The following is a 19,466-nucleotide window of genomic DNA, read 5'->3' as shown; positions in this document are numbered from 1 at the left end:
CTTCTTTTCTCATATTGTAAGCAATAAGGTACAGTAGTGCTATGTGTAAGATTAGTGACTGCATGGAAGGTGAATTTGCAATACTCAAGGGTGAGCACGAGACCCCTGGGATTCTTGTTTTTGTACCAACTGTAAGATTTTAACATTGTAAAGGAGTAATTTGTCATAGGAAGGGATGCAGCGTTGTTAGTTGGTATGGGTAACCCCTGTAGGGTCCCAGTGGCAGGATGCTTTAATGGTATTGTTTTTAGATACCTATACAGGGAAAATGTCAAAATTGTTCATGGCCATTTTAAAGTAAAATTAAATCTTCTGCACAAACTCATCTTCCATAGGGGTGAGGAATGTAAATTTCGTTCATTTCTTTGTCCAGTTGTAAAAGTAAATTGTATTCTATGTAGATTTTGCATCTCTTCACTTGAGTGTCCATTGAAATTTTGGAAGGGTCCCTGTCAAGGTAATTTCATTCAGTTAACTACCATTTAGGGCCACCACATGAAGGTTACATTAAGGTCAGCTTTATTATGGAGTTTCACCTCATCAACCCAAGCTCCTCCATAGAACTCTTCCTTCAGATGAAAGCAGAATGTCGTTCAGAATTCTGTGAAAGATTTCATGACTAAAATCCCAGTTGTTTGTTTCTAGGTGTGATATTTGGTATTATTTTACACAGGCATGTACTGGAAACACAGTGGGACCATACTGTGACAGCTGTGCAGAAGGATTCTTTGGTGATCCAGTAAGAGGCATACCCTGTCTGACCTGCCCTTGTCCTCTCACCACCTCAGGAAACCAGTAAGTACTAGTCACTCTTCACTATCCACCTTCCTCATACTGATATGAATATATTTAAAGATGTTAAAAGTGATGCAGAGAAAGCGAGTTTAAAGAACTGTCAGTATGTTATGTTACTTGCTGCCCATGTGTATTGTAGTTTAATTATTATTTTTTTTTTTTAAATGTGAAAGAGGCTTTAGATTTGTCACAGTCATAATACAAAAGAAGCTATCAGTTAACATTTCATGTAAATTTCAGTGGGGTTTCTAGGCAAGATCTGTCTGTTGTCACTTTGCATTTTCAGTTGATCAAAACTATGAATAGATAATCAACAGAAGCAACCATTTTGATCCTAAGGTTCAGAATTTTGTTTCTTTTAAAAGGCTTTTGTTCACCAAGGGTCTCCTGAGAATTATCCTTACTTTTCCGGGACCTGTTGTTAACATTTGGGATAAATCTCTTTTTCATATGTTGCTATTTTTTTTTTTCTCATGGCAAGGAGTTTCATAAAGCTTGTGTCAGCATTCATAAATAAATGAACAATTACTAGTGTATTTGCTATCCTATGATTGAAGCACAGACATACATTTGGATTATATCAGTGTATAATCAAAATGAATGTATTATTTTTTTCTCATTTAACTTACTGTGTATAAAAGGCTTCACTGAGTACAAGGATTGAATATTTATGTGGGAAGATGGGAATTAAAGAACACTTTATCTTGTTTGTGTCTTGCGGAACCTAATCTGATTGATGTGAGCTTTGTGTTGGCTAGGTTTTCCCCAACATGCCTGCTGGACAGTGATGGGTCAGTTACATGTGATGCCTGCCCTACTGGCTATGGAGGAAGACAGTGTGAGAGGTGAGTATCACAGGAGCTCCTGCCCTCCTCAGTTATGTGGAATATTCAGCCAAAGTGGTAAACATCATTCCATTTCTTCCATGACATGTTAAAGGATTTAATCAGTAATTCTTGTTCTTTCTTTTCAGTATTTCTTGTTCTTTAATTCATTGACTATCAATGGTCTTGCAAGTTGAGTCTTAGCATTGAATTCTGGCCGAAGTCAAGTAGAGAGAAATATTATTTGAATTGCTCTGTGTGTATGTCGACAAGAATAAAAGGTAAGTAACACATTAAACTTTTAGATTCCCTTTGTATTTCTCCGTTTCTTCCTGTGTAATGTACTGTAAAGTGTATTTGCTAGGTGTCCTATTTTTGGTGTAGATGACTTAATACTAGAACCATGAAGTGTGATAATATGTCTTTACTTACCTCATGACATGACTAGCTGTACCCCACCCTACATGGGAAACCCAACCATCCCAGGAGAAATCTGTATTCCAGGTATTGGTGACTGCAGTGCTTATGGAACCCTTCTCCGCACTGGATCTGACTGTATCTGCAAGGTGATCGTCCATCTTATTACAGTGCCACAGTAGTTTAGATGGACTCATTTTAAGGGCTACACATACATGTACATATAGGTTTATGTAAGTCTCCCTTCAAACAAGAAGTGCTGTTACAAGAAAGCCTGTGGGACCTATGAAATCACCTCATTATGTCAAATTTGTATCATAAAGGTTGAAAAAAAAATAATGAAATGCGTATTTGAACTTCTGGGCAAGAAAAATAACCTTGATATAACAAGAGCTGCTGTATACCTGTTATTTTATAATGAGAGCACACAGTATTACAGGAAGATTTACACATATAGCTACCACATGTGTTATAGTATGAAACATGCATTTTACTTAAAGCATGTCATTAAGTCGCTTGAGATAGATACTACAAATAGTTTTTAATTTGTCTGTGTTTTTGGGTACGGAACTCTCTCATGTGTGCTTACATGTACAAATTTATGATTGAGGAGTTAACTTGGGAAAGATATTTGAATTGTGGAAATGCATATCTTCAATACGCCTGATTATACTTGGAAATAGTCCGGAATAAATGACTTGCACCTCTGTTAGAAAAGAGTTTGAATATTTTTAAAGTGATGACCCACTAGAACAAACAAACATAAACAAAAAGCAAAAACAAAACATATGCAATAGGAAATATCTATGAGCAGAAATAAAGTTGTAATTTTTTTGTAACTTATCTTTTCATTTCTGTATTCTGTCCCAGAACAATGCTGAGGGTGTGCTGTGTGATCAGTGCAAGGAGGGAACCTTTTTCCTCGGCCCTGACAACCAATATGGCTGCATCCGTTGCTTCTGTATGGGGGTGACCACTACTTGTGACAGTACTGTTCAGTATAAGTCACAGGTGAGCAGTCCTTCACTGATGCTGAATAACAGGTCCAAGTGGTAGTATCATACATAGATAGCTAAAGTTGATCATCAAGATTTTCCAGATCAGAGTAGTTTTTATTTTCTGAGTGTGTACAAAGTGTTAACAGCTGACATAACAAGTATGCAATAATGCCTTGCAGGCAAGTATTCATGCCTAGGCAAAACATTTTGGTTCAGTTTCTATGATTTCTTATTTCTGAATTTGTTATTTGTGGTAGGACAAGTGAGGGAGAGTGTTTGCTTAGCAGTTGAATTCTGTGACACCATGTCACAGGATGTTGAGTAAGATGTGGTTGAGTTGATATGTGAATTACAGTATACTCAAAACCGTAACTTCCTCATGAAATATGTAAATTGTCAAGTTGTGAAGGTGTTTTATTTAAGATTTGTTCCATTTGTTTCTCTTTAATTAAGACATTTATGTAATGTTTTCCAGGTAAATGCAGAATTTTCTCGTGATGCCCAAGGAGTAAGTCTCAGCAACCGTGACTTCACAGAGAATGTAACATCTGCAGAGCTGGCAGTTAACTTTCGTCTGCGGGAGCTCACCTACTCCCTTTTTAGGAATCTGCCTGCTGACACATACTACTGGGTCCTGCCTGCTAGGTTTAGAGGAGACAAGGTGTGATTTGTCTCCATAGTATGAATTTCTCTTTCTGTAAATTTGTATTAGAGAATGTCGATGCTTTTCAGTCATAGCTACTTTGCTTGAAATCTATACATATAAAAGAGTAGCAGTCAGTGAAAAGCTGAAAAGATAAGAAAAAATGTGAAAATCATAGTTGTTTAGATGTCAATGTGACCAGTAAACATCACTTGCCATAGGCCATTCAAAATAGTGTTGTTTTTTTTTTTGGTGGTGGTTTTTTTTTTTTGTTTGTTTGTTTGTTTGTTTGTTTTTTTTTTTGGGGGGGGGTTTCATTTGAGCATAGTATCTCTTCCATACGACTTTGCATTGCATTTGATGCCTTCCATCAAGTCTTTATTATCATTGTTGATTTATTAATTGATCATAACACTGTATACTTTAGCAAGTCTTACATGATAATGAGGAAAGAAATGTTGTTTGTGTAATCAGTGACTTCTTGCTTGCTGGTTGATATTCTTGTTTGAAACTGGTAGAACTTTGAACATCGAGGAAAGTGTAAATTATTTATTACAAATTTGTGCTTTGTTTATTGAAAGGTTTACATGTGTATGTGAATATTCTCTCAAGAAATCAGTAAGGATGTTTTAAACTGTGGTGAAATTATGGCATAGTTTAATGTTAGTGACTCCTTGGCAAACTCTTATTTTCCTTCATCTCAATCTCTTCAGGTGTCTTCGTATGGAGGATTTCTTCGGTACACAATCATTGTGGATAACTTTCGTGGAGGTTTTGCTCCAGAGGATGTGCCAGATGTGGAAATCTCGGTATGTCCATCATCAGTGACACTCATCTTTGAAAAGTGTACTTGTGCAACGTTTGCTGTACAGGAACTTAAAATAAAATTTTGTTTGAAATTAAGTCTAAATTGTGTCCACATACTTAGTGTATAATGGTTTGCATCAATTTAAATACCTAAACATTTGTGTAATGTATGTATTGTAACAGTTGTCATCTTATCATTTTCATGGACAGATAGTACTTGTCAACAACACTATGCACCATCTAGTATCAAAAGTGGAATATGCAGGTACAATGTATGTATGAAGAGCATGTGCTACAAATGAAATACATCACTGGCCAATCCTAACAATAGTAAAAAAAATCCCTCTGTTTTAAGAAACATTTTTTTTTTCTGTCCATATTTCTCAATTCGCAGATCCCTTTGCATCAAGAGTGATAAAGACATTATGTCTTCAGGTTGTCTGTCCATCTATGCAACCAGATATCTGTGTAAATATTTTAACATAATTGTTCAATAACTGTAAATTAGAGATTCCTCAAATTCTTGCAAAGAATCGTGACAGAGCAATTTGCAGGAAAATATATTTGAGAAACTCAGAAAGGTCGGGGTTTAATGATCAAAGTTTACACTTTGTTGTTGATGAAGCCACATGATGAAATGTGGAAAATTGATATTTCCATTGGCTTTCACACACTTTTATCATATGTAGAGCATTCACTCAACAGATTTAATGCAAAGACTGGTTGGGGGCAGAAAGCACACCAAACAAAGGCAAATTCATGATGTCATTGATGTAACATTCATTAGGCAGAGCATGATGTCATATTTCACAAAACAGATTGGAAGAAATATTTGGTAATGGCAGGGTTTCGAATTTAATTGTTTATCCTATTGCCAAAGACAAAATAACAATAGAAATCTCTAGGTTTCACACACCCTTTATTATATAACCTGTGTACAGATTTGATGTGAGAGGTTCGTTGACTTCATATTACATAAAGATCAGCTGGTAAATGCCAGACTCTTATGGAGAAAGATGTTTTGAGTGAAATTTGATCATAACATCCTATCAACATGTGAAGAATATTTCAACAGATATATGTATGTGTATGAATTGAGTTACCTGTTTAAAGTCATCTGACATGCTTTATAAGAGTGTCTCAATTATTATTATTATTATTGGATACAACCTCAGTCACTAGACTGTAAGTGAAAGTATGATGAGCTCAATACAGAAATGACCAAAAAACTATTTTTATATTTCTTGTGTTGGAGAATTTAATTTCTTTGTCAGTGAAGGTGTGCTAGTACAGCATAATTTATTTTTTTAAACATTTGTACATATTGTGAGTTTCTCCTGGAGAACATGTTTTCCTTGTGCTATCAGGATGTTAGCTTTTCTGCTGTAACATTTCAAGCTTTGTTATTCTTTTCTAGGGAAATGGAATTACCTTGGTGTACTACGGTAGGCAACAAGTTTCACCCCGTACTGATGCAACCTTTAGAGTACCTTTCTTGGAGGTAAGATCATAGTTTGCATGTTGTTATGGGAGGTCTATTATGATTCAAAATATAGAAATAAATGTTTTATGTCCTTGAGTGGAATATTTATTTAGGTCAGTAGTTTTCGTTTGTGTGCATGGGAAATGTGGTTTCGAGAATTTGGCATTTTATTTGTGTTTTTTGCAGAATTTTGTTTGTAAATGATGATTGTGATGATATTGATAAATTAAAGGAATTGTGAGATACGACAGATGCAGTCATACAAGATAGTATTTTTGTATGTCACATTCAGCTTGCTGAGTAGTATCCTTGTAGAGGGCTCACTTCATGACTTCAGAATGTTTTATGTAGACAGTGTGTTATTGTTACCCACTCACATTAGAGCATGTTGTGGGCATACCAATGGTGCAATTTGTGTGGTTGGTATGGACGCAACGCAAGTCTTATTTTTATGTGATTACAAATGTGCAGAGTTAAATTAGTATTTTTTTTCCATTTTGAGCCTAGAGAGAGAGGAAAGACACATAAACATATGTTCTGCTCATCAACAATTATGTGAAATAACTTTTTATTATCCAAAGTTACCCAGCATTGGTAACCATGTATATCCAGGATTTTAATAGGCCTATAATTGAATGGACAGACTGGGGCTGTTTATTTATGCACCAATAAAATCCATTCAAACCAGAAACCTGTGGCAGACGTCATCATATGCCTGTCCAGCTTACATCAAGAACTCAACTTATGTTCCACTTGCATGTATCTATAATGTATGACAGCAGCTAAAATGGGTTCATGTGCACCAATTCAGTCATTTTGGTGTGTGTAAATACCTTGCAGCACATAACATGAAATGATGCCACACTGAGCAAGGCTGTTTGAAAACTAAAATTTTGTTGTGTTGTATCATCAGCAATACTGGGTTAGACTGGATCAGGAGCCAGCCAATAGGGAGAGTCTAATGATGGCACTGGCAGATCTGGACTACATCATCATCAGAGCTACTTACAACTCTCTCACCAACACAGCCAGGTAGGTCTGCATGTTGCTCTATAATATGATAGTATGCACATATGAATTTCTTTTGGGGGCTTTATGAATATAAATGCCCTGAGAGATCTCAACTCTGTGCTATGACCCAATGAGCTTGCTCCTATCAATGCCCTGAGAGATCTCAACTCTGTGCTATGACCCAATGAGCTTGCTCCTATCAATGCCCTGAGAGATCTCAACTCCGTGCTATGACCCAATGAGCTTGCTCCATGAGTCATAGCAGAGAGCCTGGATCCTGACGACAATAATGGCAACAATACCCAAAATGAAAGCTGTCTACCTCTGTTTTTTGTAGGAGTATGTTATGTTTTATGTACTAAAATTTATTGAAATTCAACTTTGTTGATCACAGTCACGCTAGCCAGTTCACACATCTGACAGCACTATCGCTGCTTTTATGTAACTACGCCTGCATTTATGTGAGGCACTTTCACAGATGAAAATTTCTTCACAAAGCTATGGGGATCATGTCAATTCTCCGCTGTGCCAGGAGCATTTATTTTTTGTTTCTTTTGATGGGATTAGGGCTACTAATGTGAGAGCGCAGTAAATCAATAATCTCATGAATGTGATGCAGCCTGTTACCACCCTTGTCAATCTTAATGTTAATCATGGCACATTCATTTTTTTAAACAGTGTTCTAGTCACAGTCAGTATGTGTAGGCATACTAAAACCCAAAAATTAATTGGCAACCAATTAAATTTAGAGATTGTTAAGGCAATGTATGTAATATATGGTACATGTCTTATTTGTCCACCCGTCTCTTTTAGCCTTCGTGATGTGAGCTTGGATATAGCAGAGCCACGTAACACTGGACTGGGAAGGGCACTCTCTGTGGAGCAGTGTATCTGTCCCCTTGGGTACAGGGGTCTGTCTTGTGAGGTAACACTTGGCTTTATTCTCTCCTCCATACTGCCATGGTCAAAAGGATATTTCTGTGTAAGAAGTTCAGGCAGCATGTATGTACAACCAAATTTTAACTTTTTAACTTCCTACAATGTAACAAGTATCAGGATTTTATTTACATTGTAGTCTTTTCTTCAGTTTCCACAATTGGTTTATAACTACCATGGGAGGGGAAAGATTGAACCTAAAACATTTGGAGTTGAGTCTAAGTGCCACCATCATTGTCATATTATAGTTAACATTTTATGGAATCAATGGTGAGTGCAAAGTTGTGTGATCTGTTTGTTTTCATCCTATCAAGGATTGTGATGTTGGCTATACTCGATCTGGAGGTGGACTCTACCTTGGCACTTGTATACGCTGTGATTGCAATGGCCATTCCACGGACTGCCACCCAGAGACAGGAGAATGCAGGGTAAGGTCCCGTCACTGACTGTCCCTTTCTTTTTAAGAGAATAAATACTGTTTTGGGTAGTATTTGCCTAAGTATCTCTAGGGGTATGTGTGATATGACATGTTGAAATTAAGTCTTATTCTTGTAGACAACTATCTTTGATGTAACATTTGAAATGTTCATATAATTTCACCCAAACAATTACCTGAAGTTGCACCTGTGATGTGTTTCTGATGAATCAGAGGAAAGTTTTGTTATACTTATGCATCTGCTGCTATTGTCATATTGAATATGATAAAAAAGCTATTAACAGATACCTATTTGCCAACTCACTAACCCACCTTTCTTCACATTTTACCTCTCACTATGCAGTTCACATAACCAGGAATTGATGTGGTAACATGTTTTACACAAATATTTGGCTTCATTGCACCTTAACGTGTTGGTATTGTGCATTCAGTTTTGACAAATTAAGTTCAGCATTGTTCCCTAGCATGGTTTGACCATTTGTATGTTTCTCTCTGTTTTTGTGCTTGTTGGGCATTTAAGCTTAGGAGAAAAGTAATACTGATTTTATTCTGCTCTTTAGGAATTGATTTGATTTATGCAATATTTAGTTTTAAATAGCAGGAAAGGCAGGGGACCTGGATAATGTTGATGCATCCATTACACATTTCATTTGTAATTTTAAGTATTCTATCTTTTTTTTCTGTTATAACTATTATAATTTTGCAATGTGGATTTAATCTACAGTGCAGTATGCTCATCTTATATTGGTCTTTTCTTTTCTCATGAAATATATTGCATGAAAACTCAAGGAAGGTCATTTCATTTTACATTTTGCATGCTCGACATAGTACTGTAAATGTTCGCGTGAATTTTAATTTCGCAAGAGCCAAGATTCGCGAAATGGAAATGCACGCGAAAGTTCTTGTTTACACTGTATGCATTGAATGTTACAGGCAACACAAAAATTTCATGCTGCGAAAATATCATGTTTTACAGTATGTTTTCGATGACCAGGTATCTTGATATCTCAGTTTTTCATAAGTGCATGTAACACTGTTTCAAATCTGTGCCATGTGGGATTCTTGTTCGCTAATTCAGCATTATTATTTTGTCATTGATTTTGTCTTTGTCTGTTCTATATTGTGTACCTATTCTCTTTCCACTTGATGTGATTGAATGATTATAGGCTGTGAGGAAGGGAATCCAGGCTATTTTCAATTTAGCTGTCATGAATAGAGTATGCAGGCCTGTAACTAGGGGTGTTCCGGGGATCCACGGACCCCCCCCCCCCCCCACCCATTTGCATGTTTTGTATAGAAAAAAAAAAATCACCAATTTTTATTCTTCTCAAATATTGATCACAAACAAACTTATTCTCTGATAACATACCAAAAACAGGTATCAAGAAAATTGTTCTTAGGAGAAAAATGAAAATTGGCTAATATTTTGCATGCAAAACGTGAACATGATGTGGATTTGCACTTTTATTCAGCATCGATTCCATAGATAAAATCTGTCGGATATTTTACATTGTGTGCAGTCATAAAGCATAAATTTTTAGCAGTGCAGTGTAGTTGGAAGCTTCTGTAAGTAGATATCCTGGCAGCATCACAGAACTGACTTTCTTTTTGATGTTATCTGTCTTCTGTAGAATTGTCAGGACAATACCTATGGCCGTTTTTGCGAGCTGTGTGCACCAGGTTTCTATGGCAACCCAGCTGTAGGGGGAAGATGTCTTCAGTGTCCCTGTCCACTTACCATCTCGTCCAATCAGTGAGTAGGATCCCAAAGGGCTCATCCTCTGATGCATTCTGATTGTAGGTTTAACAGCAGGTAGAGAACACAATTCCAGGTCTAAGAGATTTGATGGTTGTGTTTGTGTACAGATTTTAGCTGTGAACAGAAAGTGACCTAGTATCAATATTTAGATTCTGATTAAGAGCAGTACTTTTGTTTTTCATGTACATTACAAATGCATACTTACATGTTTAATGTTGTCTGTTATTGAGTGATTACAACGTGTTACTTCAAGTTGTGAATATGGAAGTGCTGCGCAGTGCAAAGAAGAAAATTGTATTGGAATATCACAACCTCTTAATGAGATTTTTTTATGTCTTTGAATTGTGTAAGGTTCTCCCCAACATGCTTCTTGGATACAGACAACCAAGTCACATGTGACTCCTGTCCAGCAGGCTACTCAGGAAGACGATGTGAACAGTAGGTCTCCCAGTCCTATCTCTTTTTGAATAACATTTTTCTCAAGAGCATAAAAGTTAAAATACATTATCAACATGAGTATTATGTGCCAAAACATAGGTTTATGTAAGGATGTGTTTTACCTTATTTCAGTTCGTACCTGTTCCAACTAGAGGCATCTCAAAGGTGTGAGATCACTAAATCTTCCCCTGAAAAAGAATAATACTTACATTTGTACCTCTCATCCCGCCACTGTGCTTCTTGGTTACAAATTCAACCACTTGCAAAATTCCTTACAAGTCCTAATTCGTGGAATATTGTACCGGTACTCACAAAATGTATGGCATATACTGTACTTAGAAGACATAAAAGTCAATGCAATATGCACATCCATCCTTGAGCGTGATATGTTGAACTTTGAAACCACATCTTGTTTTATTTTGATAGATGTGCAGAAGGCTATATTGGCAATCCTGCTGTTGAAGGAGATTTCTGTCGTCGCCCAGGTAATCAACTGCCTCAGTCCACCATAACAACTTAGCTCATAGCACAAGTCACTTTGTCAACAATTTTACAACTGTTAGGCACAAAGAGTGGATGTATTTGATGAGTTCCATAGAGACCAAGGGAGTGAGACCAGTACTTTGACCGCTTTATGGAAAGCTCATGTGAGCACAGATTGATCTATTTATTAACCCAGTGAATTTATGTGGAAAGTGCAGCATAGTGCCCAGAGTTTAATCAGCCCTTTGCCATAGTCTTGTTTGATAACTAGACCAGTCATACCACTGGTAGAACAGTGATTACACGAATGTCTATATATCATTAGAGTGTTCTCTAGGAAAGTATTTGCTTTCCTCTTCTGTGTGTTTTCTACTTCTGTTTGATAAGTACAAGTAAATGTTTCTAATATAAAAGAGAATATTGCAAAGAAGACTCATTGTGAGAGTGGAATTTTAGAAAAGTTGTGTGAACATGTATGGGTAGATGAGATGAGATATTGTGAGTTTGGTTGAATGATGTAAAGTCGTTATATTGTACAATGTACTTGTCATTAAAATGATAGAGTGACTATAATTGCGAAACGTATCATTTTGACATGTTTATAGAGGACTGTCAGTGTGATGCAAGGGGTACCAGGACATCAAGGTGTAACAATGAACTCTGTGACTGCAAGGTGAGATCTTGGTTGCCATGTTACCACCTCATCAAATTTTGCATATGTCCGCATGTTTTTCATAGGTGTAGAGATGCATCATAAGGTAGAATTTATATTTCTAGTCTCTCCTTTTTTTTTTCTGGTTCTATCAAAGGTCTAATTCAGTTGGTCCCCAGTACATGTGGTGTTGAACATACCTTAATTACTCCATTGTTCACAGCTGCAACTACAATTTTCATCATGCATCATTTCATTGCACACTTTGATACATTGCACTAAATTTAAATTCCAGTTTGTATACAAAGGTATATGAGTTGGTCACAGCAAAGTTTGTGATTGGTATGCTGCTTTTCACATTGTCTTTCTCATTGCAGACAAACGTTGGTGGAGATAGATGCAATTTCTGCAAGAATGGCTTCTTCAACCTGGATGCCTCAAACCCTGATGGTTGTCTCAGATGTTTCTGCTCTGGTTTGACAACTTCCTGTGACAGCTCTAGTTACCAAAGAAGCCAGGTATGTCTGTTTGTCTCTTTCTTCATTAATCACATATTGCTGTCATATCGTTTTATTGGCATTCTGATATGACTAACTTCATAAATGTTTCAGGAAGACCTTTGAGTAATCTCAAAAACTAAATGAAAATAGCAGTCAGTGTGTGCCTCCTTTGTCTATAGCCTGCAAGATAAGTTAAACCATTCTTGGGACTCTAGAATGCTTGAAAATGTCTTCAATTAATTTAAAGTTTGTCATACTACAATGTATCTGAATATGTTGCTCTCTGCACATATCTGTTCAAAATCTTATCTTGATTTGCATATCAGAAATGCTCACTTAAGCAAAAAAACAATGTATTACTGCTTTAGTAAGGCAAGAGATGCCTTTATTTCACCTGTATGTTACAGCTGCGAGTATTGTTCCAGTCTCCTTCTGACCCTCGTGATGTTGCACTCATCAATCGACCTCAAAGTCAGCGCATCACATCTGGATTCACCATCAGTGTTCCCTCAAACACCATTGCCTACCGTTCCTTCAACCAGTTGCCTGAGGATGTTTACTACTGGGAGCTCTCTCCGAAGTTTAGAGGAAACCAGGTGAATTAGTCTATAGTATGACATACAGAATAACTCATCAGCATATAAACTAACATGTTCTATAATTATTCAGTATGATGTCAGCTCTTAATTGGGGACTGTAAACAATTAACTATTGCTGAAAATTTACATTTTTACACCATAAATTAGCCTGCAGTTCACTGATGTCATAACCTTGTGAGTACTGATGAATGCATGCATTTCTTTAAATCTTGTGTGAAAGGTTGCATACTGTCTGTACTTTCTTCTGTTCAGCAAGTGCATGTGGATCATACTCGTGTCAATTTACTTCAGTACAAGTGTTGAATGGTTCTCTGCTTTACACAGATCACAGCCTATGGGGGTTACCTGAGATACACTGTCAGCCATTCCACTGCCCAGTCCAGAGGGTCAGCAATCAGTGACAATGACGTGGAGATTTCTGTAGGTTTGGAGTACTAATAGGGAGAGCATTTTATCTCTCTGCTTGTGATTTATTGTAATCAGATTTTATAAACCTGTTTTAGTACCAACTTCAGAGGGATGTCAGCATGTTATGAATTGATACCTGCCATTAATCAAAGCATCAGATGAATCTCTCTGTTGAAAACTAAATATAATTTGCTGATGAATATATCAAGCAAATTGGCAGATATTCAGTGGAATTTTGAAATTACTCCATTATGAGAGCAGAGATAACTTAGTTCTGTAGAATAGACATTTTTGCAGTATGGAAATTTGTGTGTATTCCGTGCAACATCAAACTAGCAATAAATCAAGAGTATGTGAATATTGTTGCTTGTAATAAGTAATATCTCTTTGATTCTGCAGAATTTGTCACGCCTATTGAGCATGACAAATTACTCAGGTAAAAATGTTCACTTTTAATGTAGATGTAATTTATGAATTATTGGCCCACATTTTTTTTTTTTTTAAAGTTAGGTTCCAGTAACTTAACAGTTGTTTTTTTTCTGTTTTACCACCACCAGAGGTGAGTTAATCAGCTCAGTATTATTGAAAAAGGTAACAAGTATGAAAAAAATTCTTATCCATTTATTTGATACTATTTCAATTCTTGATTATATTATATTTTTCATAGTGATTTGCAATGCTTTCATAGCATTATATGTGGCACCCCTCACACAATGACATTAATCTGACTTAATATGTGCAATTTATTCTCTTTATTCAAAGGGCAATGACATTGTGCTGGTGTACCAAGAACCAACAAATCTTGAGCCAGATGAAACAAGAACTGTCTTCGTTCAAGTCATTGAGGTGGGTAGACATCCTGGAAGGCCTGTTTGTGACCTGAGAGGTGTGGGGCTCATAGCCTCTGTAGTGACTTTCACACAGATCAGGATAGTGATAGCAATTAATGCACAATATTTTGTGGTAGTTTCATGAACCCATTCCAGTACTAGTGGCATCTTATCAATCAGTTGTTTGCTCTTAGTGGAAAACATGTATCAGAGATAGCAATACCATACACTATATATTCTCCATCTCTGAACCATACTTGAACAGAAAGTTGCTGAGTTCGTTTGTTGGCACTGAATAGTATGTTACTATTATTCTCTTTGTATCAATAGACGAGATAGATGGATGTAAAAAAAAAAGAGAAATAGATGGTTTAATTTTGCTAGTTGACTGATATTTGTGACATTCACAACTTGAAAAAAAATATATATATGCCCTCCTGTAATACAAATGTGCTGGATATTGTAATCTAAGGTGGGAAATCACTAGTTTTTCTCCTGAAAGGGGAGAATACCATGTATTTGTTGTTTGGGCACTGTGGTTTTCATTTGCACATTTAATAATCACCTTCAACTTGTCTTAAAGTTACAATTCACAAAATAGAGCTTTTGTGCAGAAGATCATATAAGTGAAAACGGGCAAATCATGTGTAGTGATAAAACTAAAGTATGACAAAAATAAGAAACAGATGTTAAAACTTGAGCAAAGAGAGACTTTTCATCATTATAAACTGTCGCTTTTACTCCTAGAGTAACTTTTTCCGCCCTGATGGTAACCCAGCAACCAGGGAACACTTGCTGATGGCTCTTGCTGATGTCAGCAACATAATCATCCGGGCCAGCTACCACACTGACATGTTAGAGAGCAGCATCAGAGATATCTCACTTGACATCGCAGGTATAGATATGGCAGTGTAGTATATATAATGCTTTATTGGTTTTCTTATAGTATTTAAACATCATGAATTACAGTCAAATTTGACACCAGACAGACATTTAAAGGTCCAGTGTACCTGTGGAGGCATTGATTTAAAGAATGTTCAAGATATCACATTTGATGCATACAATGTGTAGGTCAGTTGTATCACAAAACATCCTTCCATATAAGAATTTTGCAATAGAACCTAAAATATGTATTAGGAAATTTCACTATTTTTCTCAATAAATCGTAACTGTAGACGGTTTAGTCTGGAAACATTTTTATAATGACCATTGTCCACATCTTGTGTATTTTACAATACTTAACATTTATTGTACTAATTCAAATTTTTACATTGGTTGTTTCTATCTCTAACTCACATTTTAGACCTATTTTGAAGCATTAATGCTGGGTTTTTATTTCATCTGCAAATGGTAAATTATGCCTTTAAACCTAGAGCATTGGGAAAGATATGCATCAAGTTCTAACTGATAAAAATGACATTAAATGTGCGTGCCAGATGAAAAATCTGCTTCCCCAATGATTTCCTGTAGTCATGCTTGAATGCACATTTTTCTCTGTGTTTGAAGGTATAGGATGTGATCAATAGCATTATACAGTATGCAATGATGAACAAGAAACTACAATGTAGCATTGACAGTTGGTAGAGTAGCATGTTGTCCTTAAATATAAATGTCATTTCTTAGGTACTTTGCAGTCTTTGGTTTGAAGGTTCAGTTACTTAGGAAAGATCGTAGGCAATTATTACATAATAACTGTAGCATTCTTGCTTTTATACTTCAGTTCCACAGAACACCGGTCAAGCCTTTGCTACAGAGGTGGAACGATGTGATTGTCCACAAGGATACAGTGGTCTGTCATGTGAGGTCAGGGAAAAAAAAAAAATCATTTTAGCAACTTATGTTTATCTCTTTGAGAAAATTCTGTGGTTGAGTAAATTTGATGAAGGTACAAAAAAATATACTGTATATGCCAAATATTTTGCGAGGTTTTTATTTTTGCAAATTTCACGAGTCAGGTGCTATTTGTGAAATTACAGACACGCGAAAATATTGACACTGACCCCATTGTGAATGTGACGTACGCGTGTACATTTCTCTGTTAATTACAGGACTCCATGATCGCGAATTTAACCACGCGCAAAATCGTCGGGAATTCCCGATTTGCAAAAATTTAGACTAGCAAAATATATGGCATATACAGTATATCGTACAGATGTTGCCTTTTCTGTGGTGTTTATGACACAATATCTTCCTTGCGGGAGTAACATTTTCCCCAAGAGATTGTACATTTAGGAAAAATATTGTCTCAAGGGGAGAATGTGGCAATTGCAAGGGAGTGTCCAAGGGACTATAAACAAGTCAGAATCCTTCATTATGTAATCCTTTCAGTGATTGGTCTACAGAGCATCATGTGACCAGATCTAACATTGCTATGATGTTGATGATGTTGAAGACAGCATGCTGATGTAGAAAAATGTGCTATACAATGTATTAAATATTCATAGAATAGTGCACTATATATTTTACCATAAATATTATGTAATAGATACTGTATGTTATCGATCAGTGGTTTTTAATTTGAAGTGTGTTAAATCGCTATAGGTATCAGCCTCATAGACTACTGGGTGTAATCACATTCAGTGCTGTCAACTGATTGGCAGTGCTCCAACATGTTAAAGATTTAGAAGCATTGGTAGTTTTGTGGTTTTTTTAATTCATTGTACGGATCTACTGTAAAACAAGTACACTTGTACTGTATGTGATGCTCTGCTTGAAATTATGCATTCATCGATGACAGAAATTGCACTTTTTACTTTAGGGCTGTGCCCCTCAGAATATAGTGCTCTTTTTGTCACCAAGGAATCCATGATTTCAACTAAGCTTCTCAGTGCATGGTATACATGCTTTGTTTGCTATATAGTCTACTTATACATCATTTCATTTTATGTTTTTGGGAAAAAGTTGTTACAAGAATACCGTAAAGCCGTGTTCATTATTATGGGAGTGCACTGTATAAGGCTGTGTTCATTGTAACGGGAGTGCACTGTATAAGGCTGTGTTCATTGTAATGGGAATGCACTGTATAAGGCTGTGTTCATTGTAACAGGAGTGCACTGTATAAGGCTGTGTTCATTGTAACAGGAGTGCACTGTATGAGGCTGTGTTCATTGTAACAGGAGTGCACTATACTGTATAAGGCTGTGTTCATTATAACGGGAGTGCACTGTATAAGGCTGTGTTCATTATAACGGGAGTGCACTGTATAAGGCTGTGTACATTATAACGGGAGTGCACTGTATAAGATTTTTCCTCATAATTTGTTGAAGGAGCATCATTTGGTATCTTTTATGTTCAAGTATTTCAGAATGTATTCATGTTTGACGATCCATGGTGTACTGTCTGGAAAACGATGTCACTTTTAATGACATTTTCCAAATAGCACACAATTTGTGAAGTGTGCCACAAAGCAATCAGTGCCTTGTGCCCTGCTGCTTATGCTAACTTTAGGATACCTTCATGATATAGCTTCCACCACATGACTTTTCACCTCATTTTTCAACTTCTTTAGTTTCAGTATTTAATCAAAAATAGAAACAAATTTGCTCTGCCTAATTTCAGATTTCTTGTCGAAACTATTTGCCTCAGTGCCTACAACAGGACTATTTACTGCAGGGCAACACCCCTCAAAGAATAGTAATGTTTTGGCGCTGCCGCTGCTCATAGTTTTGACCTGAAACTCTCAAGGCAAAGTATATTTGTTTACTAGCCATTGCTAGCCAGTCAAATTCCTGAATGATATTAATTGACATACTGTCACTGCTTGCAATATGACAATTTTGGTCCTTGTTGCATTGGTCCTGTGATTGCAGATTGACCAATCCTCACCCAGCCTTTATGTTAAGTATTCAATATGACCTCTTGATGCATGTCCTTGTCTGCATGCATATGACAGGATTGTGCTCCTGGCTTCACTCGCTCAGGAGGTGGACTCTACCTAGGAACCTGCATCCCTTGTAACTGCAATGGACACTCCAATCAGTGTGATCAAGAGACGGGTGTATGTGCGGTAAGCACCGTCTTGTATTCTCTTTTCTTCTATACCAGATTTCTCATTACTCTCTTGACTCAAATTGTAATGGATTGTCAGAATATACCACATGTTCTATCCATCTAGCAGTTTATTTAGCTACCAGTATGTTCACATCTACCTTTGATTTCTGTCTTAAACCCTTGTATTATAGAACTGTGCCCACAACACTATTGGTCAATATTGTGATCAATGTGCAGTTGGTTTCTATGGTGATGCAACATCTGGCACACCTAATGATTGCCGCCAGTGTGCCTGTCCTCTGTCCACACCTTCAAACCAGTGAGTAGCCTTTTCTTATTTAAAGGAGTGAAAGCTTTTGTAAGAATAAATAATTACTCCTCATTTGTCTTAGTCTACTACTGAAGGTTATATGCTAATGTAATGAACACATTTCTATTGACAGAAAAATCATGATATATATGTATGTGTACATTCTCACATGTAATAGTGTATATTGTTCATTTTACTGTGTTTTTATTTCTGCGAATTTAATGAAATTACCAACTGGCAAAAATGTTACCTCCCATAAAGCAAATACACTATATGTTGTCTTTAGGGTAGAAAAGGACTACTTTTCCTCCAGAAAAAATTCCTTCACTGTGTTTCCTGATTGCGATTTCAGGCATTCACAAATAGTCTTTACAAGATCCTTTTCACAAAATAGTACACTTGCAGAATGTAAGGCTCACCGATATACACTAGCATGGAGTATTTCAGTTGTAGAATTCACTGAAATGTTCTTTGATGTGATCAAGAGATGTAAATACAGGTGTATGAAATTTGACCAATTTGTAAAGCAGCAGTTCACAAAGTGAGCTAGCAGTGTGTTCTTCATCCCGTGCCAGACTTCACTGAATGATGCATTATCTTGCTGTACGTACTCCTTTGGTCTCTCTGTCCAGGTTCTCACCCACCTGCATCCTGGATTCTGATCGTAGCATGACTTGCACTGCCTGTGCGACTGGCTACACTGGCCGTAGATGTGAGAGGTTGGTTTTGTGCTCCCTCAGTCTTACTATTGATCAGCATGAATTAAATACCTGCATGTACAATAGGGATGATGTAAAGCCTTCATTCATATCTATCTCAACTGTAAATCAAAATTCAATCCATTGGATAGGATGTGACCAGTTGCCTGCCTTACATCAATGGTTTGGCTTTGATAAGCTTTTTCTTCTTTTTATGCCTCCACCATGAAGTGTCACCAGAGGAACTATGTTTTCGGGTTGTCCATCCATCCTTCCATCCATAATCAATTTTGTGGACAACATGACAAAAAACTTTGATTTGTTTGCATTTACATGCAATGTTTTTGAGCAGTGAAGATGGACTTTAAATGTCTTCCTTATGTTTTTTTCTCTTTATGCAATTCCATACACATTGTAATAAAAGACTCTGAACACAAAATAGTAGATAT

General features: G+C 36.6%; 1 protein-coding gene across 1 annotated transcript in view; it reads left to right on the top strand.

Annotated features, from left to right (window-relative positions):
• The window catches only part of LOC140238590 (basement membrane-specific heparan sulfate proteoglycan core protein-like), a 232,048-nt gene that overhangs the window by 155,500 nt on the left and 57,082 nt on the right, over window positions 1-19,466 (top strand). The window contains exons 19-41 of the mRNA XM_072318491.1: window positions 674-795; window positions 1,554-1,640; window positions 2,068-2,185; window positions 2,907-3,047; window positions 3,510-3,695; window positions 4,391-4,486; window positions 5,902-5,985; window positions 6,881-6,999; window positions 7,792-7,903; window positions 8,229-8,342; window positions 9,982-10,103; window positions 10,461-10,547; window positions 10,974-11,032; window positions 11,636-11,703; window positions 12,060-12,200; window positions 12,590-12,778; window positions 13,106-13,201; window positions 13,952-14,035; window positions 14,767-14,914; window positions 15,740-15,822; window positions 17,912-18,025; window positions 18,201-18,328; window positions 18,952-19,038. Of these exons, the coding sequence (XP_072174592.1) occupies window positions 674-795; window positions 1,554-1,640; window positions 2,068-2,185; window positions 2,907-3,047; window positions 3,510-3,695; window positions 4,391-4,486; window positions 5,902-5,985; window positions 6,881-6,999; window positions 7,792-7,903; window positions 8,229-8,342; window positions 9,982-10,103; window positions 10,461-10,547; window positions 10,974-11,032; window positions 11,636-11,703; window positions 12,060-12,200; window positions 12,590-12,778; window positions 13,106-13,201; window positions 13,952-14,035; window positions 14,767-14,914; window positions 15,740-15,822; window positions 17,912-18,025; window positions 18,201-18,328; window positions 18,952-19,038 (2,585 nt within the window). The remainder of the gene's footprint in view (window positions 1-673; window positions 796-1,553; window positions 1,641-2,067; window positions 2,186-2,906; window positions 3,048-3,509; window positions 3,696-4,390; window positions 4,487-5,901; window positions 5,986-6,880; window positions 7,000-7,791; window positions 7,904-8,228; window positions 8,343-9,981; window positions 10,104-10,460; window positions 10,548-10,973; window positions 11,033-11,635; window positions 11,704-12,059; window positions 12,201-12,589; window positions 12,779-13,105; window positions 13,202-13,951; window positions 14,036-14,766; window positions 14,915-15,739; window positions 15,823-17,911; window positions 18,026-18,200; window positions 18,329-18,951; window positions 19,039-19,466) is intronic.

This window comes from Diadema setosum, chromosome 15, assembly GCF_964275005.1.
Source record: "Diadema setosum chromosome 15, eeDiaSeto1, whole genome shotgun sequence".
Classification (NCBI taxonomy): Eukaryota; Metazoa; Echinodermata; class Echinoidea; order Diadematoida; family Diadematidae; genus Diadema; species Diadema setosum.
This window is presented reverse-complemented; position numbering and strand designations above follow the sequence as displayed.